The 25,567-nt window shown below is 36.5% G+C and overlaps 1 protein-coding gene across 6 annotated transcripts in view; it reads right to left on the bottom strand.

Moving 5' to 3' along the window:
* Positions 1–25,567, bottom strand: part of LOC131063905 (uncharacterized) — a 187,348-nt gene that overhangs the window by 105,307 nt on the left and 56,474 nt on the right. For all 6 annotated transcript variants that reach the window (XR_009111181.2, XM_057997875.2, XM_057997874.2 and 3 more), the window contains exons 9-10: positions 8,190–8,287; positions 7,553–7,676 (exon numbers count right to left, since the gene is read on the bottom strand). Coding sequence is in view for 5 of the 6 variants with exons in the window: in XM_057997875.2 (XP_057853858.1) it covers positions 7,553–7,676; positions 8,190–8,287 (222 nt within the window). In the remaining variant the exon portion in view is untranslated. The remainder of the gene's footprint in view (positions 1–7,552; positions 7,677–8,189; positions 8,288–25,567) is intronic.

Raw genomic sequence — 25,567 nt, 5'->3', positions numbered from 1 at the left:
TTAATTTAATTGTTAAATATTAAAGTGTTACTTTAATATTTATTTTATGGGGATGTGTGCAAATCAAAGGGGCACCCAAGGGAGACATAAGTGAATATTTTAATATGTTTTATATTGCACATCTTTTATCCCACATTGCTCAAGTGAGTTGGGTCGACCCTTGGAGAAAGAATAAAAGGAAGCTTTTGTGGCTTCACTCGACATGTTGAATATGAGAAGAAATTGATGTGTGAGTTGCAGATCCGTTCTTGGTATTAGGGGACGTCTATACTCTCTTGTGACATTCTAGACGTCATTCCTTTGGGGTTTGGCCTTTGGAATCCATTGCTATCAGCTTCATTAGCAGGCAAATTGGGTGCATCTCCAGCTACAGGCAGATTTGGTGTTTTTGCTCATACCTTCTTCACTTCTTGTCCAATGCTTATGCCATTCTGAAGGGATGATTTTATGAAGATATGGACTGATTGAAGACTAATTAATATTGTAGCAGCATTGTAGCGCAACACTATTCACGTTACTGTAGCACGACACTATTCATGCCACTGTAGCGTGGCACTATTCATGTTACTGTAGCAAGGCACTGTTCATGTTACTGTAGCAGCAAGATGGGAAGTCGTCGTTGAAACATTATGTCAAAAATGCTGAAGTATTTAGTGAGTTGAAAAATCTGCTATGTATTTGATTTTATTAATTCTGGAAATAATATCATATCAGCAGTAGTTCAATCTTCAATTGCATATTATTGTAATTTCCTTCTAGTTCATGTTATGTGAGTTCAAACCTATGCAAAGACTTAAAAACAAACAAACATTTCATTTCCGAAGCCATAAGGGGTTTAAACATTAAATGGAGAAATAAGGAGTTGGATGCAAACTGTTTGACTAATTTCCTATCAGCAGTTGGTTTAGTTTTTGGGCATTCTAGGGTGTCCATTACACATATTCAAAACACGTATTTCTCAGGAAAATAATACAGCAATATTGTGTGCAGACTATATGCTTTCAGATCAATCAAGTGTTGATATTAAAGACACAAACGTCAGATCATTTGCAGACTAGAGTTCGTAAATCAGTCTCTGAGTCATCCCATAAAGGAAAGTCGATGATCTTCTTCAGTCAGGCACATATATACATAAAGAGAAAACATACATTCACATTGCAGATTGACAGACTTAAGTAGATATATACTGCAGTTTGAAATTGTCAGATACATACAACTGTTTGTATACAGTTCAAACTTATCATAAATCAAACTCGTAATATTCTGAAGTAGATCATATTGAAGAATATCTAATCTCTATTGTGTTATATACTTGAATTTGTAAAAAAATATCAATTATATAAATCTGATATAAATGTACTAAGTAAGTCTGATTAAATTTACAGTTGTGACAAGTCAGCACGTCCAGGTGCATTGGACAAGATTCATCTGAACATGGATATAGTGACACATGGCATTGCATTGGAGTCCGTTCAACATACCTAACCTCAATTCCTATTGGTTAGAACTCAAAGGAGGACATGTGTCCGATTCACTATAATTATTTCATTGGTTGAATGGAGTTTGCTGGAACAAAACCTAATTAGGGTTTTATCGTGTGATTTTGGCTATTGATTTGTGAATCAATTTGAGCCTTTGAATTGTAATGAGCTCTCTCTATAAGGCTTAGCCTTCTCATTGTATAGGTTAATAGGGGCTCAATAGATAATAGTTAGTAGTTGATCAATAGTTGGTAGCTTAGCAATTAGAAATAGAGTAGGAGGAAGCTTGTAATTGTTGCCAAGTTATGTGGAAATCAATTCAGTACTTTCATTGAAGTTATGGTGGATACATTTGTTGTGTTTCTACGTTTTGCATGGTTCCTTGTCACTTCTCAAATTTAGATAGAGTTCATTGATTATGGTGGATGCTTATGAAGATATTGTGATGAATTCCTTGGTTCATACTTTTTCTGGTTTGCTGATTGTAAATCACAGTGCAAAGTTAGCTTGAACCTTATTATTATACTAAACTCAATTGTGGATACTTGTTCAAGTTGCGCCAGCATTGGGTATTTGGGTGATGTATTCAAAGTATGAAAATCTTCCATTTCCTTAGAAGATAACATCAAGTTTGTGTAGTTGTTGTCATCATAGCGAAGAAAACCTTGGTTTGAGGGAATTTGTCTAAGCAACATTCATCATCATCATTGATCCTAGGAGTAGAGTAGTCTTTCTAAACCCTTTATCCTTTTGCCCTTTTTTCAAAGTAAGTTTAATTTTCCATGTTCCAACAAAGTTCAAGCTAAACATAAGTCCCATTGTGATTCCAGCAAAATCACATCACAATCATTGAGTCTATCCACGTATAAAAGTCAAGACCTGACTATCAGAATCTTGGAGTTGTCTCATTTGATCACAAAGTTTAACATCCGAGAAGTCTTTGTTCAAGAGAGGATAAGATATTAGTATTTTATTCTATTTATGAACTGCATAAAAAACACATCAACACAAACCTGTAACCTACTTTAGAATTGAGAAACCTCAAAATGATATGGGCTGTGATCTTCAATCAGCCCTCTCTTTAACTCAATAATTGTCTTAAAATTCGCCCTTCAAAATTGATAAGTTCTGATTGGATTTCAAATTTAGAAGCCTAGAACTTGACTGCAAATTTACTCCTACCGTGAGCTCCTGCGAAATGCTTCTTTCCCACGATTTTGGTCTGATTTACTTCCTTGCAAATCTGGAAATATTCCCTTTGATGCGAATTTGCTTGGTGAATTTGAATTTGAATTGTGGTTGATAGCGCACCTTTTCTTCTCCCATATATATGCATTGCATCATGGGTCGCATCTCTTCTTAACTAGGCTGACTTAGGCATTTGAAATGTTTGATTTGCCATTTGAAATTCAAATTTACCTTTGCTTGCTAGGCCGACCATAACCCCTAGTGGGATTTTAAGGCTATAGTATGAGCGCATTTGCATGGATGCCTGCACAAAACATGAAGTCGGCCTAATGCACTCATCTTGAGCACTTGCATTTAAACAATTATTAATAAGGGTGAAACGTTCAACACTTAATCGGATAATCCACACATACAAGGGTGGAAAATCGATAGGCACAAGGAAACTAGGAAGTTTAAATTTCCAATTCGTTTTTCTTCCATGCTTTAAATCTTTGTCAAGTTTTTTCATTCAAGAGTGGAAATTTAATAGGTAGGAGGAAACTAGGAAATTTCCATTCTTCCCTCTTAACCTTCCATTTAATTAATTTACATTGATTCATCTCCCAAGAGTGGAAAATCGATAGGTAGGAGGAAACTAGAAAATTCTTGGTTTTTTATCCTTCCCTGTTTGATTTCTCTTGCATTGTTTATCAATTTATCTAGAGGGTGGAAAATCAACCCCTAGGAGGAAACTACAAAGTTTGACTCTTCTTCATTTCACTGGCAAATTTTCACTTAGAGTGGAAAATCGACCCGTGGGAGGAAGATTCCATTTGCACTTTCTTTCCTTCAATTACACTTGCTAATTCGCTCAATTTCAAAGGAGTGGAAATTCAACCCCTAGAAGGAAACTAGGAAGTTTCCTTTTCTTCATTTTCCATTCAACGCTTAATCTCCTAGAGTAGTAATTCAATATGCACAAGGAAGGGTGGAAATTCGACCCCTACAAGGAAACTAGGAAGTTCTCCTCACCTTGACCTCTTTACTGACAAATTCGCAACATGAAAATATTTGATAACTTTACAACAACAATATTAACAACATTTAAAAAATTGTCAAAATTGTGCATTCACTTACACCATTTCATCCTAAGGACCCCTCATCTAAGCTAGCTCAATGTGTAGACTTTAACCAAACTTTTGAAAGTGAATAGCTTTTGGAGATCAAGAAATACTGCTACACCAACAAAACCCTAAAAAGCAACAAGACACCCAAGTGAAAGAGGGGGTCACCATTTACAATGGAGCGATGTGTGAAAAGGTCACAACAATAAGCAGGCTGAAACTCACAGCCTGAAAGAAGGTTTATCATCTCTTATTTTTCTTGTTTTATAAGACCACATGTAGAACTCAAAAGAGCTACAATCTTGTCCATCTCAAATCTGACGGATCCTAACAGACCTCAAGTTTATTGTGAAAGCCAAACCTATTGGCCCAAATGCGCAAATTTCAAGTCATGTAATGTCCCCTACCAGTACAGTGTCTGATTAACAGTAATAATTCTAATTTCTATTCAATATGTTTATAGCATCTATCAATCATATAATTATGGAGACATTTTTTTGATTAAATCTGAGAATATAATTCAGTATCAATCATTGACTAGCATTAACCAATTATCATGCCTGATTCACAATTAAAGAAATAACTCATAGTATAAGTCAATTCATAACTTAAGCCTGCTACCAATAGCTTGATTATGGATAACCCTGCAATCACAAGGGTAGACACACAAAATACCTACAAGCATACACACATTACGGTTAGCATAAACTATCAGCACTAACATGCTGACAAAGAAAACGTATTATAGGCTAAACAGGAGGGGAAGGGACTGCTTGTCTACCAAATCCAAGGGCTGGTTGCTTCTAACCCCCTTGCTAGATGGATAGTCTCCATATGCTTTCCCTCTAACCTTAATACTTTCAGACACTCAATTATCGTCTCTGTCTTGGGAAGACTGGCAGAGAGATTGTAACTGGCTCCTTGGCTTCATGGGTTTCTGACCACAAGACAGCCCCTCATTGCCACTGGTTACCTTCTCCAGTGCTCTTCCCAAGATAAAGTTGGGAACACTATCCTAACATTTCTATACAACACTCAGAAGATATACATCTACTACATTATTAATTTATTCCACAGTGGTAGCTAACAGAAAATTATCCATATTTTCAATCCTAATTATAGGAATTCACAGTATTATCTCCAGATTTCTTCCTACAGGGATACCGTAGTAAATTAAGGAATCGCTTCTTATCTGTGCATGACAGAATGTAGTTGGGCAGATAGTATAATTCCCAATGGTTCTTTCTGGGCGATATTCTCTTCTTCTAATTCATTATAAAACATTTACATATTTATTAATAACTAGTTATATGAATTATTATGCATTACTGCAGAAAAGTTTCTAAAAGATGTTATAATAACTATAATTATTATATTAATATCTATATTTATAACCATTATATTAATATCTATATTTATATTATTATTAAATTCTGTATATGATCATTATCAGGCTTCAAATCTTAATCATCATATTGAGCACATCACCATGCATGCCACCAAGAAGTGAATACTACCAATAACTTAATGACAGTTCCAATCTGATCTGGACAATCTTGCTGACAATTATTATATAGATAAATCTATTATCCTTTTTTGACTGGAATATAAGTAAATAAAGGTATTAAATTATATTATCAAATATTTATGTATTTTCTAATTATCAAATATATAAATTAATAATACCATTACTGCCTACAAAGCAATAATTATATTTAGTGGGGTGTAAGGGCAGACAGATCTGACATGCATCAGATCTGGTCTGCCACTATATAAGAAATTAAGAATTACTGTCATACGTGTTGCAGTCTATATTACTATTACTATTAAATTCTGCATTCAAACATTATTAGCCTTCATATGTTAAGTATACATGTTCAGCCTGTCTCCCCCAAAATGGAATCGATTCTCACTATATATATATCTTGCAAAATCAAATAGTTACATCTCTTAATCGCCTTTCTTCATTATTCAAACAAATCGGCTTATTATTCAGATCGCACCTTTCCATAATTAATTTGTTATTTCTCTCAAATCGCATATGTATGTTAATCGCTGCCTGATTTTGACTTCCCTTGGGCAGTGATAATATATTTACCTGTGTTTGATGCTATTCTCCTTTGACTGATATAATCGTCTTTGGATAATCGATCCTTGTGATCTCTTCTCAATAATAAGTGATAATTATGGTGGTGGTCATGCGATAAAATCAATGTGATTGCTAACTGTTTACTTCATGGGTTAACATAGCAATTTATTGCAGATCGATTTGCTTATCAAGATGATGCTTGTTCATACTCTTTCTCTGTTATTATTTGATAAATATGAAATTAATATTAATATTTAATAAATATAAATTATATATTAAAAAATCTTGTTTATTATTATTAAGATTTTATTTAGTTCATTCTTATTCATTTATTTGGTTATATATATATATATTGTATTATTTATTATTAAATTCTATTTTAGAACAGGCATTATCATGTTTTGATTGTTTAGATGGGGACATCACTAGTCAGCACATTCATCTTAACATCAACAGTTAGTTTTGTCATACAAACTCTGATTGTCAATCTGGGTGCTTTGAGATTCATGATGGATATAGAAATATCGTGGTGGTACAGAGCAGACGATTGGATTAGGATGTGGTACTAATCGTATTAATGAACTTTAATTATATCAAGTACACCAATGGTCGAGACTATAGAAACTTGAGAATTAGTACCACTCTATATATTGTATGAAAGTGTGATGTGTCTAAACATCAGGCATTGAAAAAAAATTATGGTTATGCATAATGTTTTGTGTTTTACAGCTTTAGACCTTTTCAAAACTATTTGAAATTCCTAACTTTGGACAACCTTAATGTCAAACGAACGAAACTTTTCATAGCTTCTTAATATGGTTCCAAGGCCTGGAAAAGTTCCCAAATCAGGAATCACACAAAGGCATGCTGGTAATGGCCTAGAAATATTCTCTGCAAATGTTTCCTCAAATGGCAACACCGTTGAAAAAATTTACTCATCCCAATAAATTTTTACACTGACAACACCAGTGGCAAAATAGACAATTTCTAGGAATTTAAATCCATTTAAATATTTTTTTGTATTAAATGCCAGGAAATAGTTATGACAACCCAGTTTATTTGCACAATAAATTTTATATCATGTCTTACAACCTTTGTGATGATGGCAAGCCAATGTATAGAAAAAATACTAGCATTTTGGGAAGATAATCTAGTCAGACCAAATGTGATTCTTTTGTGCATAGTTTTAACCCAAACTGATAAACTTTCAGTAGGCACTTGAGTATGAAATTGTGCTAACATATCAAACCAATTGGAGTTTCAACGTCTTAAGTGTAAAGTGTTATTTGTTTTCTGAAGCATACAATATATATTGAAGGATCCCTATATTCCAATTTTTAGAATCAAACATTTCCTGTGTTGCTTTGCTATTACCTATAGCCTGTGACCTCACATTTTTAATGGAGTTTTCATTTCAGACCATACCCCTTTCTGGGTTTTGGTAACCTAATAGTAGACATTTTGGCACAGATCATTCATAATTTCTTCAAAACTTACCGTTAACTCACAAATCAGTTGGGACATTAAATGATTTACTGCCAAACTATGAAACAAAGATAAAATGTACGCTTCTAGAGTTTATTTCAATTATCCAAAATAAAGAATAAACTACTAATGCTCAGAACAAACACAAAAAGAAATAATGACAAATAGAAGCACATTACAGTTGTTATAGCAACCAGCAAACCTACCTCATTTCCTTTCCATTTTGTTATTTCTAGAAAGGACTTCAAGCATCCATGATAGTATATTTTATGAGGTTCAAATGCATCAACCTTTGAAAATGTTAAAATATCCTTCTCTTTATCATAGTACCTACAACAATATAAACAGCATAATAAGACAATGTGCGTCCTAAATCTCTTAATGAGATTAACCAAATCCAACAACATCATGGATTAGCTCAAGCAAAATAATGGAATAGATTTAAACACAGTTCTTTATGATATCTTGAAAACAAGTATATAAACTAATGAAGTTCAATGCAAAAATATAGCCAAAATCACAAAGAAGGTAAATGTCCTGAATCTCAAATGCCATTAGCCAAAGCCAATTACATCATGGGTTGCCTCATACAAAACAATGGAATAAATTTATTCACTTTTTCTATAATTTCTCGAAGACATGTACATAAACTAATTAAGTTTAATGCAAAAATATAGCCAAAATTATAAAAAAAGGTATACATTTGATAACCTTTCCCACTAAAAGAAAAATCAAAATGTTGTTTCCATCCGTATTCAAGAAATTGTAAAGTTCTTTTGTGTTAAATGAACTGGGTTATATACATGATGAGAAAAAGAGAAATGAAGAAAAGACAAAGAGAACCTGAAAGGACGATCTGACATATAGAAGTTTGGTTTATCAGCAAGTGCAATGACAACGTCAAATAAATCCTGCCAAGAATCCCCCTTAACACCCAATTCCTGTTTCAAATAGTACACAAATTAGAGATAAAAATATACAAGTGAAAGTAACAACACATCTCTAATTCCTTAACAATCAATGAATGATCCAAGATTCCTCTTAATAAAGATCTTTCTTGTTCGTTTGTATGGCAAGTTCAAAGTGACTTCAATTAAGAAAATTGAAATCATCCAATAAAAGTGGATCATAAAAAGTCATCAAAGTTGGTTGAGTTAATCAATTGTTGTTGGGAGTGTAGAAATATTTAGAAGACAACTGTGCTTGCAATTTTACCATCAACATTTTGGATCACACTCTCTGATATACTGTTAACAGTTTTCCATGCAAAACAATCCAGAGGAAAATTTATTTTTGGACCAATGTGATGTGGACCAAATCTTGTTCCGTATTTCTAGTGGCTCACATGGATTGTTTATTTGGAAGTATCTACTAGGGCCACTCTATAGTTACATGTGGACATGTAAGGTGAGATTAGCAAATCATTATTCTTAGGCAACAAGAGATAACGGTTGGATAGTCCCATTGAGGCATCTGGGATAGGTGAGAAAAATCATTAGGAACTGCTTTCAATAATTTAAGATCCCAAGTATTGAGCCCATATGTATTGGAGCAGCAGAAATCAACAACTGTGAATTTTTCCTAGGCCTATAGAAATTTCTATAGATTATACAAAGACTACCTTTTGAGAGGAGGTAAGTTATGCCATCTATATTCCCAAAAGCAAACAACAATAGCTTTTGCTATGCTCCAAGTCATGGTATAAGAAAGCTGTTCAATTTCCTGTTGTAGAGCTAGAAGAGGTTTCCAAGATAAAAAGAACTGAAGAAAATGTTGGGAAAAATGGTGTCTTAACCTTGCATTTATAAGAGGTTACTATTTATAGTAAGTTTTCATTTGAGCACGAAATGGTGCGAAACTCTCCCTGAAGCTTCTGGTTGGCTAGATAAGCATTCCGGTAAAGTTGCGTTGCAAGGTCACAGCTAGTTTTGAAGATATTAAAGTTTTCGTCTTGGAGGGGTGCAATAAAATATTTAAACTTAATTTTGGGGACTTTAGAGGCTTCGAAACGCCCTGAAAAGTTGTCGTAACCGGCGAAGCGGGTTACGAGGTGATAGAGCACTTCGCGAGCTTTCCGACGCTTCAAACGGTTCGTCAATCGGACACCCGGTTCTCAAGTTATGGCCTCCGGAAGTTTGTACTCCTGAAATAGGAAAAATAATTTGTATCGGATACATAAATGAGCTGTAAAAGGGAGCGAAGCGTGTTGATGTGTGCTTTAACATGTCATAGAAGGGAGATAAGGTCGGCTACACCTTATTGGGTGGTTTTAGCCCATGGTTTTGTAATACCGTTTGACGGTTTCTTGTATTGTATCTCCTATTTATGAGGTGTGTGAGATAGAGGTTGTGTGTAAGAGTCTCATGGCTATTGAGTTGCCTCTGAATCTCTGATTAGTGGTACTCCTGCGAAAAGCTTGCTCTGCAAGTATGTTGTAATCTGTTTTTGATTGCTGAATAAAATATTGAGCTGCTTTTGGAGGGTGGGGTTTTTCTCCCGAAAGGGTTTTCCCGACGTAAATCATTGTGTTGTGGTATGAATGTTATTATATCTATTTCTATTTTCTGTAACTGTTGTAATGATCTGAAAAGTTTTGCATTACCCTCCTCTCAAGGTTAGTGTAGGAAGTTGTTTCCGCTACTTAACTTCCTTACAAGTGGTATCAGAGCCTGATCACCTTTGGTTTCAATTGTGGGCAGTTGGGTTTTTTGAACTAATCCAGATTTGAGTGGGAGCTTGTGCAGAAGACACTTTGTGATCTTGTTGCAGGAATATTCAGATGGCGAGATCGTCAGGGAGAATAGAGGTAGAGAAATTTAATGGAAGTAATTTTGAAATGTGGAAGCTGAAGATGGAAGATTTGCTAATAGATCGAGATCTTTGGGATGCTATTGATGCGAATGTCCAAAAGCCCTCAGATCCTACTGCGGCAACTCAGTATGATGTTATGGACCGAAAAGCCAAGGGTCTAATCAGACTGTGCCTGGCAGACTCTGTTCTAATCAATGTCCATGAAGAGAACTCTGCAAAGAAGCTATGGACTAAGCTTGGTGAGATGTATCAAGTGAAATCTTTATTAAATCAAATTTTCTTAAGAAAGAAATTGTATTCCTTGAAGATGGAAGAGGGCGGACGAATTGCAGACCACCTGGAAGCATTCAATATGTTGGTGGCTCAATTAGTATCCGTCGGTGTTAAGATGGACGAGGAGGAGAAATGTCAGATCTTGCTTTGTTCTTTGCCTGATTCGTGGGATTCTCTTGTTATGGCTATCGGTAGTACTTCTGTTGTTTTAAAATCTGAAGACGTGGTGGGTGCCCTACTCGGTGAAGAGATGCGAAGGAAGGTATCCATCAGTTCAAAGGAAGCCCTAACCGTTCGTGGAAGACCTAAGGAGAAAGGCAAGAAGAATGAGAAGCGTGACAAGTCCAAATCCAAAGGGAGATCGAAATCTCCTGGAAAGTCCAAAGTCATTTGCTGGAATTGCGGTAAACCGGGTCACATCCGTAAGGACTGCAAAGAAGAAAAGAAGAAGAAGAAAAAGAAAAGGTTCGATTCTGATTCTGAGTCCGACAAGGAAGATGGCGATGCATTTATTGCGGCTTTGGCGACTCATGCAGGTAATGATGCCTGGCTAATTGACTCAGGTGCATCTTTTCATATGACTTCCAATAGAGATTGGTTTTCTGAATATGAAGGATTTAATGGAGGTAAGGTGTACTTGGGCGATGATTCACATCTAGACATTGTTGGTCGAGGTAAAGTTAGAATCAGGTTTTCTGATGGTAGAATAAAAAGGATTAATGGTGTGCTGCATATCCCTGGATTAAAACGAAACTTGTTATCTGTGAGCAAACTGATAGATGCGGGTGTGCAGGTAGTCTTTTCTGAAGCAGGATGTAAGATGATTAAGGGTGCTATGGTAGTTGCTAGAGGTGTCAGGTTTGGCACTTTGTATAAGCTTGAAGCATACACTATTGAGTGTAATAGCACTTCTGTAAAAAGTAAATCTGCGGATACTTCACTGGAAGATTTGAAGGTTTCACCTTCAGCAGATGGAAATGGTTTTTGGGTACCTAAGGGTGCTCTTTCGTCTGAAGCAAAGTTACCTGCAGAGAAGACTATGTTATGGCACCAGAGACTTGGCCACATTGGAGAAAAGGGTCTAAGGACTTTGAAAAATAAAAACCTTGTTGAAGGTTTGAATGACTGTAACCTTGACTTTGATTTCTGTGAGCATTGCATTTATGGAAAACAAAACCGCGTTCAGTTTTACTCGAGTTCTCATAAAACTTGTGGTGTTTTGGATCTTATCCATTCTGATGTGTTTGGTCCAGTAGATGTCTCTTCGATTGGAAAATCCACATATTATGTTTCATTTATTGATGATTTTAGTAGAAGGACATGGGTTTATTTTCTAAAGAGTAAATCTGAAGTTTTTAGTCGTTTTAAAGAATTTAAAGCAACGGTGACTGGAAAGAAAATAAAATGTTTGAGAACTGATAATGGCGGTGAGTTTTGCTCTAATGATTTTGATAGATTCTGTAAAGACTGTGGAATTAACAGGCAGAAGACAACTCCGTATTCTCCACAGCAGAATGGAGTTGCAGAAAGAATGAATAGGACACTGATGGAAAAGGCTAGGAGTATGTTGAGTGGTGCTGGTCTCGAACAAAAGTTTTGGGCTGAAGCTGTTGCCACTGCTTGCTACCTGATTAACAGGTCTCCTACATCAGCTCTTGTTGATAAAACGCCTATGGAAGCATCGTCAGGTCACAAGCCTTCATTGAGACATCTTAGAGTTTTTGGTTGCGAGGCATATGCACATGTGCCAAAGGAGAAGCGAACAAAGTTGGAGAACAAGGCTGTGAAATGTATCTTCATCAGGTATAGTTATGGTGTGAAAGGATACAAGCTTTGGGACCCTGTTGCACAAAAGGTAATTCACAGTAGAAGTGTTATTTTTAGAGAAATTAAGTCTCCTTCTGTTACATTGCAGCCAGAACAGACTAAAAAAGAAGATGTGATTCAACTTCCTTCTACACCTGAAAGAGTTGAATCGAGACCTCTAGATAGGCAAGAATTTGAGGAGAGCTCGTCTAGCTCTGAATCTTCAGAAGAGGAGGAAGAACCTCCAACTCAGCTTTTTCGAAGGTCTACAAGACATAGACAACCACCTGAAAGGTATTCACCTAATGATTGGAGATGTATTTTTGCTCTGAATACTAGTGTGGATGAACCGAAATCTGTAGAAAAGGCATTAGGTATGAATGATGCAGAATCCTGGAAGATTGCTATGGAGGAAGAAATGGCAGCTTTGAAAAAGAATGATACATGGGATCTTGTACCATTGCCTGAAGGACGAAAACCTGTTGGTTGTAAATGGGTGTTCAAGAAAAAGATTGGTTCAGATGGAAGCATTGAAAAGTATAAAGCAAGGTTAGTTGCAAAAGGCTACTCTCAGGTTGAGGGTGTTGATTACGGTGAGATATTTTCTCCTGTTGCAAAAATGACGTCTATTAGATTTTTGCTTTCCATTGCTACTGCTTATGATTTAGAGGTTGAGCAAATGGATGTGAAAACTGCTTTCCTTCATGGTGATTTGGAGGAAGATATTTATATGACACAGCCGGAGCACTATGTAGTGAAAGGCAAAAGTAATTTGGTCTGTAAATTGAAGAAATCTTTGTATGGCCTCAAACAAAGTCCTAGGATGTGGTTCCAGAAATTTGATACATATGTGTTGAGTTTGGGATTTGAATGTTGTAAATCAGATCACTGTGTTTATTATAAATCTTATGGTGATCATTTCTTATTTATTGCATTGTATGTTGATGATATGTTATTCATTGGTAAAGGGAAAGGTATGATTTCAGAACTGAAGTCTCAGCTCGCCGCTAAATTTGAAATGAAAGATCTTGGTGCAGCAAAGCACATTCTTGGGATGGAAATTAGAAGAGATAGGGTGAATAGAAAGCTATGGCTAGGCCAGAGTAAGTATGTGAATTCAGTGTTACAGAGGTTCAACATGCAGAATTGTAGACCATTGAGTGTTCCTTTTACAGTTGGAACGAAACTATCTGTTTCAGATTGTCCTACATCCCCATTGGAGATGGAAGACATGAGCAGAGTGCCTTACCAGAGTGCAGTTGGAAGCTTGATGTATGCTATGGTCTGTACTAGACCAGATATTGCCCAAGCAGTGGGAGTACTTTCTAGATATATGTCGAATCCTGGTAGAGTTCATTGGGATGCAGTCAAAAGAGTCTTCAGATATTTGAAGGGTACTTCAGAGTATTCTTTGTGTTATCATGGTAATTCAGTTGGAGACATGACTTCCCTTGATATCCATGGTTATGTGGATTCAGATTGGGCAGGTGATATTGATAGCAGAAGATCCACCAGTGCTTATGTGTTTACTTTGTTTGGTGGTGCAATTAGTTGGATGAGTAAGCGACAGGCTGTGGTTGCTTTATCCACTACTGAAGCAAAGTATATGGCAGCTACTCATGCTTGTAAAGAGGCCATTTGGCTTAAGAGACTGTGTTCGGATATTGGAATAAAACAAGGTACAGTGACAGTTTACTGTGACAGTCAGAGTGCAATTAGCCTAGCTAAGAACCCGACATTTCATGCCCGGACCAAACATATTGATGTTCAGTATCATTTTGTTAGAGATATGGTCGAAGATGGTAGGGTGAAGCTGGTTAAGGTGGACACTTTGATGAATGTTGCAGATGCTTTAACTAAGGCTGTGAGCACAGAGAAGTTCAGATGGTGTTCAGAGTCTATGGGCCTTATGGCCCCTAGCAATTGATTCATTGTGTTGACATTCCCTTCCGCTCTTGCAAGGTGTTCGACAAGTGGGAGATTTGTTGGGAAAAATGGTGTCTCAACCTTGCATTTATGCGAGGTTACTATTTATAGTAAGTTTTCATTTGAGCACGAAATGGTGCGAAACTCTCCCTAAAGCTTCTGGTTGGCTAGATAAGCATTCCGGTAAAGTTGCGTTGCAAGGTCACAGCTAGTTTTGAAGATATTAAAGTTTTCGTCTTGGAGGGGTGCAATAAAATATTTAAACTTAATTTTGGGGACTTTAGAGGCTCCGAAACGCCCTGAAAAGTTGCCGTAACCGGCGAAGCGGGTTACGAGGTGATAGAGCACTTCGCGAGCTTTCCGGCGCTTCAAACGGTTCGTCAATCGGACACCCGGTTCTCAAGTTATGGCCTCCGGAAGTTTGTACTCCTGAAATAGGAAAAATAATTTGTATCGGATACATAAATGAGCTGTAAAAGGGAGCGAAGCGTGTTGATGTGTGCTTTAACATGTCATAGAAGGGAGATAAGGTCGGCTACACCTTATTGGGTGGTTTTAGCCCATGGTTTTGTAATACCGTTTGACGGTTTCTTGTATTGTATCTCCTATTTATGAGGTGTGTGAGATAGAGGTTGTGTGTAAGAGTCTCATGGCTATTGAGTTGCCTCTGAATCTCTGATTAGTGGTACTCCTGCGAAGAGCTTGCTCTGCAAGTATGTTGTAATCTGTTTTTGATTGCTGAATAAAATATTGAGCTGCTTTTGGAGGGTGGGGTTTTTCTCCCGAAAGGGTTTTCCCCACGTAAATCATTGTGTTGTGGTATGAATGTTATTATATCTATTTCTATTTTCTGTAACTGTTGTAATGATCTGAAAAGTTTTGCATTACCCTCCTCTCAAGGTTAGTGTAGGAAGTTGTTTCCGCTACTTAACTTCCTTACAGAAAAAACCTCTACTGTTCATGTTTTTCCTTAACAGTGGAGGCCAAGAGTGGTCTTATATATGCCAGAAATCCCAAGCAGCTTAAATGGCCAGAGCTTGATTGAAGAAAACAAAATTCCAGATTCCCAATCCACAAACTCATTTTGAGGTGTAAATAGTCTTCTAAGCAATAGATCTTAATCATAAAACTCAACATATTAAGAAAACGAATGTTCAGAAAATAATATATTATAAGCATTCTATCATCTTGTTATCAGTCAATGATGGCTTGAGGAAATCTCTCTTTGCATTTTCCATTGTTAGGGCTTTTCCCATAAGGTCAAGAATGTAACCTCTCATAACAGTGATAATTGTAGGTGGATTAGCAAGTTCTAGCTTACTCATAAGTTGGTAATGACATCAAAACTTGAGAGTCCAAAGAGTTGAATAATCAATAAGGTAAAGGGAAAAACATCCTCTTGTGAGCTTCCAAAAGCAGGCTCCCAAACACCACAATGGCATCTATCTTGGCCATGACCTAATAAACAACCTTCACCCTTTTATGGTTAAGAAAAATCCACCTAAAAACTCAAATAATATCGACAAACCTGAAATTCGCAGGTCTGACAATAATATCATGCTCCTAGGAAAAAATTTCTAGAAATAGAAATTTGTTGGCATATTCATCATTGTTGTCTCATAGTAGGATGTTTTAGTTTGTTATGTTTTGTTATTCTATCTGGGGTTATTCGTGTTATTTGTTTGTTACTTGATAAACCTTAAAGTGCCAGATAAAGCACATGATTGGCAATCATTCTTGTTTATAAATTTCACTCGTAGTGCAATATCATGTAGTCTTTTGGTTTTCAATTTGCTATTATGGTGTCAAAGCTAGGACACAAACCTAGGACCTTCCATTTTCTGTTCGAGTGCTCTACCAACTGAGCTACTAGCCCCTATTTGGCTAGAGGTTCGTCCAAAAAATCACATCAAGAGAAGTCATTTCAAAGTGGCAATACATGATGGGTGTAGAAGAAAAAACTGAAACATGGCAATGTTGTTGAAGAAGAGTATGCATTCTCTGCCCACACCTATTGTTTTGGTAATTGGATGATACATTACTGATAACGAAGTTACATACATAGCCAATTACAAGACAATGTTTCTAAAAGAAACAATCGTAAACTAAACAAAATTAGAAACAATCTAATCTAACAAGAAATTATTAAAATACAATATATGACCATTAAATAACTAATTAAATACTTTAATATCCTCCCTTAATGGTCATCCTATCAACTACACCAAGTTGCCCCCTAAATTTTACAAACTTGTCTGGACTCAGAGACTTAGTGAGGATGTCTACAATTTGATCCTCAGTTGGAACATACTTCAACTATACTAATCCATCTTCTACAAGCTTGTGGATGAAGTGACAATGAAACTCAACATGTTTTGTCCACTCATGGAAGACTGGATTTTTAGCAAGTTTCAGCACCCCTTGATTGTCACAATACAAGGGAGAAGGACTTGTTAAAGTTGTGAAATACAACCTCACAGAACCCAATGAACACCTGTATGCAAATAACATGTCACAACAATGGAAGATTCACACAACACAAAGATTGCTTAAAAAACCTAGAGCAAAAGAATGCAATAATAATAATCAAAAAATGAATTACAAAAGGGATCAAACCTAAGAGGAAAAACCCTAAAAGCAATTAATAATTAAAAATGAATTAATTATCAGTATTCCTAAGTTTAGCTTCCTAAATTTAGCTTAAGTGAAATAGAGAAAAGGTGACTTAATTGTTAAATCAATATGATTTAATTAATTAAGTAAACTAATACCTTTTACTCTAACACCCCCCTTAAGATGAAGATTGGGAGAAGCTAAAAAAAACTAAGGACTAGATGCTAGAAAGCTAAAAATGGGTTCCAGCAACAAGGCCTGATGAGGTACCCAAGTACAATGAAATCTCTGTAAAGTGGAGAAAAAGGAGAAAACCCTATGGGAACAAAACTCCTCTCCAAATAGAGATGAAAGCTCAAGTGAAGGACTAAGAAGCCTCCAAAAAAGAATGTTCCAAAAAATAGGAACAAAAAGCTGAGCATGAAGAATCACTGAAGCATGAAGAAGCTACAAACACTGTCATAGAATGATAGCTAAGATGCTGAAATAAGAACCTCCTCTGAAACAAGAGATGATCGGGATCATTAAGACATGAATCTGCATGAGTGCCCTCAATGACACTACTCGAATACGAATCAGATGGCAAACACAAGCAAACATCTAGAATCCGAAGATACAAATGGCACAAGTACCAACAGTCTGAAGAACTGATCAAATGAAAAATGGAAGGTCGCCTCCAAAAATAGGAATGCAAGAGTGTCCATATGGTAAGTATTCCATCTCACCGAAATGCATGGGTAACCAGCCGCTGCATCCGCCTAGTACATAGGAACAAATACTGAATACATAGCTCACTCCAACACGAAACCAAGGAAGCATTAGCACCAACAGTAGAAACCCCCCATAATGTTGACAAGGGATAGTTATTGAATGCATTGCTTTGAAATTGCTTATTGCTTATTGCTTAAGTTACAATGAAGGATATAATATCCTTATAAAGAAATCTAACTCTAAAGATAGAAACCCTAAATGGTGGAGTCTACAAGATAGACTGAGAGTTAAAATAAAATGCATGAATCAGTCATGTATGCACAAAAAGCATAATAAACTAATTAAATGCATGAAACTCTCGAAAATCTAAACATAGTTTGTTTTTCCTAGTTTGCATTATGCATGGAGATAATTATTAATTAATTATTCTTAATTAATTAATTAACTAAATAATAAATTATTTAGTGAATTAATGCAATTAAGTGAATAATTAATATATAAATTATTTATTCCAACAGGACCTGCTTGAGACATTTGCATGTCAGAAAACATCCTTCGAAGCCAAATTGCCTCACAAGCTACCTTAACAATTCCCCAATATTCTACTTCTATCAAGTAATGCAGCAAAGGAATGCATTGCTACGATGCATTGTAGCAGCGCTATGTGGTAAAAGCAATGATTTTCACTATTATAGTGACCACCAGAGAATGTTAATTATCTTCAAGTTTAGTGGTTGACCTTCATGAGGTCACTATCATCACCATTCATGGACAAATGATGCAAGTTGATACCTTCACCGATCTCAAATACTTCAAGTTCCAGCATCTTGTACAGCATGAAGACCTCTTAGACACAGGATGATGTAAATAGAGTCGAGTCTCAAACACTTAGATTAGTTTCAATCATGCATTTGTAATTTAGTTTTGACAAATTACATGTAAAGTAAAAGATCATAATTGCAAGTAGTCACATTACTTCCATTTTTGTGATTTGTAATCACATGTAAACAAATTACAAGTTGAAAGACAATCGGACTATAATTTGAATAAGTCATAGTTAGTTATAGTGGTTGTGGAAAAAGTTTCAGTTAGTTAGACTTCTCCCACATTTTTCTCTCAACCCCTCTCCTATATATACACAAGGGTGCCCTTTGTAATTTAGATCTTTTTAGCAAGCAAGAAAACTTTGCAGAAATTCGCAATCATAGAGACTTTGAGCTTTATACTTGTAAAGTGTTTTTCTCAAGTAATATCAAAAGGGGTTTTGGAAATTCAAACTTTGTGTTGAAGCCATACTTTTATGTCCATTGTGTTTTTGTGTCATAGTGGCATATTTCTTTGTATTTGCTTGAGATTATAGTGAGATTGTTGAAAGGAGCTTCAATCCGATTTCTTGCAAACTTTGTGCTACAAATATTGCAGATTGAATTCATATAGTTTAGTGTTAGGAGTTGAGAAGAGTTGCAAGACTCTGTGCTTGTGGTTGTTCCCATTTGAAGTGATTTGAAGGTGCATCATACTTGCAAACTTTGTATTGCCATCTGTCGTATATTGTTTTTGTTTTATCATTCTAAAAGGTAGATAGGATAGTAGGAATTAAAGACTTTGAGCTTTTCTTCTACATTCCCGTCTAGCGGAAGTGACGGAAGACCAAAAAAGAGAAAAGAATAGTCTTTTCTGGAAAAAAAAAAGAAAAAGAAAAGGACGTTGTCCCACTCAAATTAGATTAATGTTTAGTTAAAAGGGGGACCCTTCCCTAAAATTAAGAGAGTTTTATACTCACACTGTGATTGAAACCACAAATTTGCACATCTTCCCAAGTGTACAAAATTTTCAACCAACAGGTAGTAGCATGTTAAAGTATTCTCTCTTGGGACATGCATATTGAGTTGAAGCAATGCATACAGTGGTTTATCTTATAAATTGCGCACCAACCAAAGCACTTGAAGCATCACACCAAAAGAAACCTAGACAAGGGTAAAACCATCTATCTCTCATCTTCATGTATTTGGTTGCATAGCATACAAGCACATTCCTAAGCAAAAAAGAAAGAAGCTTGATGAGAAATCCGTGAAATTTATTCTTCTTGGGTACAGCACAAAGTCAGTGGCCTATCAAATTATGGATTCTACCACAAGAAGATGTACATCAACAGAGATGTCATTTTTTATGAGAAGAGTGAGTTAAGTCCACTTTCCACATGACTTTCCACATGACAACCTAATCCAATAGTGCTCTTATATTCAACATGGATGAGAAAAATAATAAGGATGTTGGTAGTCAAACTAACTCAACATCCACGAATGTCACATGTCCTATGCCAAAGTGGTATACTAGTACCACTCATGATGCAAAGCTAGATGGAGTCCTTGATACTTCAACTTCAAAACCAAGGACTTGTAGCATAGCTCATAATAAAGTGAATCTAGCACTAATGAGTTTAGTAATTGATAACTTTGAAGTTTTGAACCATCTAATGTTTAGGAAGCACTAGAATCAAAGCTTTGCAAGGAGGCTATGGATGTAGATTCACTCTCTAATGAAAAACGAGACTTGGGAGATTTATGTTGGCATTGTGTTGTCATTGATGTCAACTGGTACAACAAACCATGTGTTGTCATTGATGTCAACCGGTACAGCAAATCGGCATGTCATTGATGTCCCAACTGGTATAGCATGTTATATGCAAGATGGAGATCGGTGTATGTTAGTGGGAGATTGTTACCGGTATGTAGGCAGGTGTATTGTCAACCGGTAAACAGGTCCACCGGTAAGCAAACGTGAACCAACAAGAGCTGAAGAAAACAAATTGAGATGTGTCGGATCATACAGATTGAAGAATGAACACAAAACTAGAAGCAATCTTGGTTTTCATGACCTAACCAGCAGAACAGAGTATTGCATGAGATCAAGGTTAACCGGTTAGTGTATACAGGTAGTGTGACTTGTCGGTGACCAAGTATGAACCGACACAATCAAGTGAACTGGATGCCGACATAGACAACACGTGGACTCCAGGTGGCAAACTTGCAATGGTAAGTGAATAGTGCATCGGCAAGGTAGTTGCAGAGTAGGTCGACATTAAATGTTGACTGTGAGAATCACGGATCGAGTGCAGAAGATTGCGGCTTGAAACAGATCAAACAGAAACAATTGGGTTGACAAAGATCAAGGCAGATGAACAGGATCAAATATGCTAAACATAGTAAACGCATTGGAAGGATCAAAATGGCGATGATAGTGGATTTGTTGCAGGCTGCCAATCACAGAAAATAAGATTTGATTTGATCTGATATGGATCGAGGTCGGTGAAGAAAACCCTAGGTGCAAAAAATTTGAAACTCAGTTTTGGTGGGAAAGCTTGGGTATAAAGGCGCATATCAAAGATCAAAGATGATAATGATGCATGTGAGTTTGATGTGAAGGTGTGCTTCTGCAGATTGAGAGAGATCAGTCTGAGTGTAAGAGCAAAATACTAAAGTGACTGAGTGTTCGTGAAGAACCAGTAAGGAAGGTGAAACCGGTAAGGGTTGAAGTTACCGGTAAATAGTTATAGAATTAAACTATCTGTCTAACCGACAGTATTTGAACTGGTAAGACTGAAGCAGAGAGGCAGAGGAGAGTTAAACCGGCAGAGAGAATTGATTGGAGGTGTTACAAAATTCATTTGTAACAAGGTGCACATTATTGTATAGCTTTTATCTTATTGTATTTCACTGAGTGGGTGCTCGGTGCAGGGGTTGGTGCTCCTTTGGGTAGGTGCCCATAAATTGCTAGGGGTTGGTGCTCCTTGGGTTGGTGCCCTGAATCATTGTAATCAAATATTTTCATCGTGAGGCTGGATTGGAGCAGTAGATCTCCAACAGCATTTCTCACCGAGGTTTTTCCCACATTGGGTTTTCCTCGTATATCCTGTGTTATGTGATGTGCCTTTTGTGTGTGTTTGATTATTAGTGTTTTCATTACTTTACCGGTTGCACACACACAGTTTGAAACTATTTATAATCACTGATTCACCTCCCTCCCAGTGATAACTTGTGTTCTACAATCTACCACCTGGTAAGAAAGCCATTGGATGTAAATGGATATTCAAGACTAAGGATAATGAAAATGGAAGCAGATTCTTGACTATATTAATCCTCGCCCTTAGCAGAGACTTCATACCATAATAAAGAACCCAAACTACACCAACTCCCACTGCTCAAGAGAAAATTCACAAAAATACTTAGAACTTAAAGCTAGCAATTAGCTGTCTCCATGGTTATAACACATGGCCAAGCAAGGTTCGTGCCAACCCAAAATTCCCAGGTATTGCAAAGTAAGAAGTTGTTTCAACTTTAGGAATTCCTAACTTAACTTTCTATCTTCTATAGTCTTGAAAATTACTCAAACAAACAATCTTTATGCAAGGATTAGCTGAAATGGCAATACCCAAGCAGACAGTTCAATAAACTTCACGTTCTCCCCGAAATGATGTGGCATTGAATTTCAAACATAACCCCTCGTTTTCCTTAATACTTTTGTGCAACGCAACTTACACACATCAAATTGATACCTACAATAGTGATAGATAATCGCACATCCTAAGACCTTCCACTCATCACAGTATCCATCAATTTGTCTTCACGTGTCTACTTTCTTCCTTGACCCAATAAGAACAAGGACAATAATAATTGACAATTGACCTTTTCTTCAACAATAAAATTATTCTGTGAATAATTTGTCTGCTAGTTATGAGAGTCAACGACCAACTACTTCACAATGTTGGGACTAAACCAAACATCAAAGTGCTCCTCTCAACTCTAGTTGAAGCCCGACTCGAAAGAGAGTTTCACCCAATGCGTGAGACCATGTCATAATACCCTGAAGCTACAATGAAGGAAAGTTGGTTCATGATTCAAAAACTTGCGTCTGGAAATGACGAGCCATGCATGACATAATAAACAATGTGTCACAAAAGTTCAAAACCAAGGGATAAATTGATGTATGATTATTTAGACAATTAAGACCAAAAATAAACCTTTAGATATTAATCCTCGCCCTTAGCAAAGACTTCATACCATAATAAAGAACCCAATCTACACCCGCTCCCACTACTCGAGAAAATTCATGAAATTACTTAGAACTTAAAGCTAGCAATTAGTTGTCCCCGTGGTTATAACACATGGCCAAGCAAGGGCCATGCCAACCCAAAATGCCACGTATTGCAGAGCAAGAAGCCATTTCAACTTTACAAGCTCCCAACTCATCTTTCTATCTGCTATAGTTTTGAAATTAATCAAAACTCAGAATATTTGTCCTTTTTTAATAATGTTTTGGCTTTATGCAGTTTGTCTTCTTGTGAAATCAGCACTTATATAAAGCCTCAAATATATTCCAATTGATTTCTTTAAATTAAACATCCAACAATAAGAAGAATCACCAATAACCTTTCAGCAATTGTAGGTATTAACTTCATCCCTCATAAATTTATATATTGTAAAGACCTCATAAATTTCTCTTAAAACTATTGTAGCCCAAATGTGAATCCAGGCAACCAAGGCTGCACTCATCTATCACTCATGAAACCTCATAGGCTAGCAGGAAAACTAGCTCTGATACCACTGAAAGATCCCTTAAGAAATCTTCCCAAAAATTTCAATTTTTCTTCTCAATAATTTTGTCAAACAATTCCAGATTTGCCAAAGATAAATGTTGCTTAGAATGAAAGGCTTAATGTGTTTACCACTAAATTTGATAAATTAAATATAAGTCGCCATAAAAATGACAATGCATACCAAATACATGAGTAAAATATATCTTTATTCACACATGAAATTATTACAGAGAAGAAGACTAGAGATGGTTGGCCAAGGATTACAGTTGATCCGACTATATAGCACACCCATAGTTGAACTACTCGCAACTCGGCTCGACTCGCCAAGCCCCTGGGAAAAAAATTGGGGAAAACTCAAGGAAAACTCGGGGAAAACTCGGAAAAACTCGGCAAAAAACTTGGCAACTTAAAAACACGCTTAAACTTAGTAAAAAATGCATTTTTTTTGTAAAATTTCATGAGAAGATGCATCCAATGAGTCAATAAATGATAACACAAAAGAAACAAGCTGATTCTAGATGTATTTAAATGCAAAGTGTCTACAAAATCGCATCCTCATGAGGAATGCTGATGGTTGGAAGCCTAGAAGCAAAATAGTAAATTACTAAATAGTTTTTTGTAAAAACAAAGTAAATACATCATTACAAATTACAATTACAACTTCCTCTTCCCATCTCTAGCAAAAACTTGGGGAGAGGTAGAACTAGAGGGTCTAGACTGTCTAGTCGTATAAGTCTATTGTGGGCGTGACTGTGCCTCCTCGCTCGGTATGGCTGATTGAGACTCATCCTCCATCCTGGATGAAGCTATGTCTCCACCTGCTTCTGGCACTGGCAATGAATCCTCATCCTCATCCTCATCCTCCTCAATGTCATCCAGCCTGAAACAAAATCCACCCCCCTCCTCCATAGCCTGCCTCTCCAAATCAATGATGTCAGTGTCGGAAAACAATGGAGGTTGCTCCTATGATGTCCAATCACTGTAAGGATCTATATCATCCAAGTCAATTGGACCACCTTCTAGTTCCTCTACCTTCCTTACGCGCAATCGAAGATTATATTGCACGTAGACAAGGTCATTGAACCGTTTCCGCGCTAACTTGCTCCTCTTCTTCGTGTGGATTGCTTCAAACAAGCTCCAATTGCGCTCACAATTGGATGAACTGCAAGGCTGACATAAGACTTTGAGGGCAAATTTTTTGAGATGTGGGGTGTTTCCACCCCAATTTTGCCACCAAGCATCTGCAAAATAAATAAAATGGAAAAGTTAGAAAGCAAAGAGAAAAGAGAAAACATAATTTATCAATCATTTTAGTCTTTAGATCCCAAAATCCAAATGGCAAATGTTATACCTGGGGTTTGAGTGGTTCTTCCTCTCCTAGCCAACTCTGAAGAGAATAGCTTACCCCTTCCTCCCTCATAATTTTGGAGCTCACTCACAATGAGGTCTCTCTCCTCAACATCAGGTACCATCCTCTCAATGCATGTACTGAGGCCCTCCATGACTTCTCCATTCAAATCTGAGTAAGAACCTGTTGACGTGTATTTTGTACACAATCATACACAGAATAAAATACCAATAGGTATCTTATCCTCTCTTGAGAAAATAGTCTCTAACTGCTGAAGATTCGCGTAAAGGATCAGTTAGGTAGACTCCAAGGTTCTTTGATGTAGGGTCTCTACGTGTGGACAAGCTCCAGTGGTATGATGTGATTTGCTGGAATCACAAGGGGACTTACATTGAACTTCCGATCTGCTTTGCTGGACACAGGCTCTTACTAACTTAGATTAAAAAATGGAAAAAGGATGGGGGTGAAGAGAGGATCTAATCCTAATACTAAGAATGTAGGAGCAATGATTTGATTTTTGATGAAACTCTAACTAGATCTTGTTTTGACATCAATGGAACATCTACAAAAGGCTAGTGCGATCTTCTAGGGAAGCTTTATGATGTTCAAATCATCACCGCAGGCATAGATACCATCCAAGTTGATGCATATCAATGAAGAGGCGACAAATTGAAATTGAGCTTAAGCTGAACGATTCCAGTCGACTACACAAGGCAAGTTTGCAATCAACAAACTGCTAGTAGTATGGATGTACGAATTCCACCATCAATCAATCACATTCCCTCCATTCATTTAATCATCTACCATCTAAGATTGAAGACTCAACAAGAAACCATGCAAATTGCAAGAAAAACGACATATTTCACCATTACTTCAATGAAAATGGAGTTTGTTTACAATCAATGGCAACAATTTCTTGCCTTGTCCTCCTATTCTACTCTCTAACTACTAACTACTTTCAACTATTTCTAACTATCTCTCTCTAATTCTCTCTAATTCTTTTACAAATGAAATGTCTGGGCTTATATAGTGCCCACAATACAATTTGATGGCTTAGATCAATTCAAGATCAATGGCCAAGATTCAACAATGAAAACCCTAATTAGGGTTTGTTACAACCATTACATAACATTTAAT

The sequence above is a fragment of the Cryptomeria japonica genome, chromosome 3 (assembly GCF_030272615.1).
Source record: "Cryptomeria japonica chromosome 3, Sugi_1.0, whole genome shotgun sequence".
In the NCBI taxonomy this organism is placed as follows: Eukaryota; Viridiplantae; Streptophyta; class Pinopsida; order Cupressales; family Cupressaceae; genus Cryptomeria; species Cryptomeria japonica.
The sequence above is the reverse complement of the archived record's forward strand: the minus strand, read 5'-3'. Positions and strand labels throughout refer to the sequence as shown.